Raw genomic sequence first — 2,817 nt, forward strand, 5'->3', positions numbered from 1 at the left:
GTGGGGAGGGGAGGCACTGCTCCGGTTGCGGGCTCCTGGCTATGCTGGCAGATGCCCCTTCCCATCCCAGCCCCGCGCCCTCCCTCACCACCTCTGTCCTCCGCACAGTAAGCTGAGGCCGCCCCTGAACCTGGAGAAGAAGTCACGGCTCCTGACCGTCTGCCTGCGCAGCGTGCTGGCCCTGCCGCTGCTGGACGTGCTGGAGAAACACACCTGCCTCTTCCTGGAGCCGCCCAACATCCAGGTGCGCCCGCCGCCTCTCCCAGGGGCCCCGGGCAGGGGTCCAGCTCTGCCTGCTGCTCGTGCCTTGGAAGGGTGCTCGTGCTAACTGAGCCCCTGCTACTCCCAGGCCTGGGAGCTCCCCAGGGACCCAGGGAGGTGGCGGCTCTGCCCCTCTGGGCTCCGATGGAGGGTGGGCTGTGCCATTCCTGCGGCCCCTCCCCCTGAGCACGCCCTGGCGAACCAAGCGGTAAAGAGTGGGGTCCTGTGTGGGGGACCCAAGAATTGGAACCAGATGCAGACTTGCCAGGACCCCTGCAAAGTGGAAATGCAGGGCTCGTGTTTGAAGTCCACTAAGAATTCCACGCAGGCGATGGCAGAGCAGTGGGGGGCACCCGCAGGCCTGCCGAGGCCGGGCCTCTGCGCTGCCCTCCCGCGGAGCCAGCGCTGCGGGAAAGGAACTTGCCTCGGCCACGGGGAAGCCTGTGCCCTTGGGCCGGCCAGACCGCCCTCCTGCCCAGCCCCACCATCTGCCAAGTAGGGTGGGCAGCCCGGCCGGGGGTCTGCAGGAAGTGGGCACCCCTAGCACTGAGAGGCCAAAAGCACGCCGCCCCGCGCAGGCCTCCGCCTCCAGCCGCCCACCGGGCGTGGTGCCACCTGGCGGTGTCTCGTCCCACACAGAACCTCTACAACCAGACGGCGGAGGCGCTGGACCAGATGATGCAGACCTTCATCACACAGAACCCCACGGCGGAGGAGCTGCACTTCCTGCTGTCGGTGAGGTGGGGGGCGCTGTGCGGGGCGGGCACCGGCAGGGCTGGGTCCGAGGGGGAGCGAGGAGGATGGCCCAGAGGAGACGAGGTGGACCCGTCTCCTGAGCCTGGCTCATAAACCTGCTCCTTGCCAGGGGGCGGGGCCTGAGCCGCGGTGGGCGGAGCCTGAGCCTGGCAAATAGGACAGTTCCTTGCCAGGGGGCAGGGCCTGAGCTGCGGTGGGCGGGGTAGGGAATGAGGGCGGGGCCTTGCTGTGGTGGGCGGGGCCTGTGGCAGGGCGGAGTCTGGCCGGAGTTGGGTCCCAGGCTGCAGCACCCTTCCCTGCCCGCCCCAACCACAGCATCTGTATGTGTGGCTGGCGTCGGAGAAGGCGCACGAGCGGCAGCGGGCTGTGAAGAGCTGCATGAGCCTCCTCAGATTCCTGAGCAATAACCTCTACCTGGACGTGAGTACCCGGGCCCCACGCCCCACCGCCTCTGCCGTCCCAGCCAAACTGGCCCCTCCCAGAGCCTGCCAGAGCTCTCAGGGTTCAAGCTCCCTGTGCCCTGCCACCCACACGGGGTGGGTCCCTGAGTGCCCTGCGGTGGCCAGGGAGACCCCTCTTTTCATAGGAGGAAGCAGGCTGGGGGGGATTAAGGACTCTGAAGTCCGCCTGGCTGCGCCCTGACCCTTGACCCAGGAGGCTGGGCTCGGGTCCAAGCCCCTGGAAGCCCCACCCTGAGTTGAGTTTCTTCCCCGGAGGGACACAGCGGGGATCGCATGGAGTGGGGGACGCTAAGTGCTCCTAAGGTGTGCGGCCTGCCCCGGAAGAGGCTTAGCAGTTACTGCCCGGGGCACCCCCATCCCACACCCTCCGTCCCTCACCACCCCCATCGGTTCCTGGGTCCCAGCTGAACCCCCATCTGTGGCGCTGGCCCCCGGGTTGAATGGACAGCAGCCCGTGTTCAGGGAGCGAGTTGTACTTGGTCTATCAGCCAAAATCAGCACTAACTCCTTAGGGAGCCTCGCGGGGAGATAAGGAAATTAGTTCCTGGGCCTGATGCCTGGAGGGCGCCTTCTCGGGAAGGCGGGGCGCTGGGCCTGGCCTTGGGAAGCAGGGTGGGCTCTGCCGGGAGCTCAGTGCGGGGACTCCGCCAGCTCCCCACACGGAGGAGGAGGAGGAGGACCCCTCCAGATGGGTTCAAAGTGGCTTCAATTTACTCGAAATCAGTTTCCACAGCGCAGAACCGAGAGGAGGGTGAGGCGAGCTCGCCTGGGGCGCAACACTTCTGGGGGGGCCAAAACACTGCAGCCAAGACCAGTAACATGTAAACGCGATGTTTTAACCGACCACCTCCGCACACGGTGGCCCGGCTGCCTGAGACCCAGGTCTGGGGTTCGGGTGAGACCAGTGAGGCGCCCTCAGGGGGGCGGAGAGTCCCTCGCTGTCTTTGTTTACAGTTTTGAAGCTTATTCCCGGATGGGGTTTTCCTGGTCACGCTGATTTTTCTAAATAGCGCGTGAAATGTGATTCCTCTTGCTTTCTGCGTGTGTGGGCCACCCCTTAAAGTTCACCCCAGCTGAGTCCCAGCCTGGCCACATGCCTGGAGGCGCCCGACCCTGGTGCTGGGGTGAGGGCGGGGCGGGGGGCTCCGTGGGTGGGTTCTGCCATCGGTCCCCACTCTCCCTGCAGCCGAAAGAGGACTTCAAGCGGCTCGGGCAGCTGGTGGGCATGCTGGGGATTCTGTGCCAGGACCCCGACCAGGCCACCCAGCACTCCAGCCTGGAGGGCCTGGGCCACCTCCACCAGCTCCTGGTCCACCAGAGAGGTGAGCTCCCGCGGGCC

At 66.3% G+C, this 2,817-nt stretch overlaps 1 protein-coding gene across 1 annotated transcript in view; it reads left to right on the plus strand.

Moving 5' to 3' along the window:
- Positions 1-2,817, plus strand: part of MROH5 (maestro heat-like repeat family member 5) — a 40,942-nt gene that overhangs the window by 23,539 nt on the left and 14,586 nt on the right. The window contains exons 16-19 of the mRNA XM_005877811.2: positions 109-275; positions 854-996; positions 1,333-1,437; positions 2,665-2,800. Coding sequence (XP_005877873.1) covers positions 109-275; positions 854-996; positions 1,333-1,437; positions 2,665-2,800 — 551 coding nt within the window. The remainder of the gene's footprint in view (positions 1-108; positions 276-853; positions 997-1,332; positions 1,438-2,664; positions 2,801-2,817) is intronic.

The sequence above is a fragment of the Myotis brandtii genome, unplaced genomic scaffold (assembly GCF_000412655.1).
Source record: "Myotis brandtii unplaced genomic scaffold, ASM41265v1 scaffold532, whole genome shotgun sequence".
Lineage (NCBI taxonomy): Eukaryota > Metazoa > Chordata > Mammalia > Chiroptera > Vespertilionidae > Myotis > Myotis brandtii.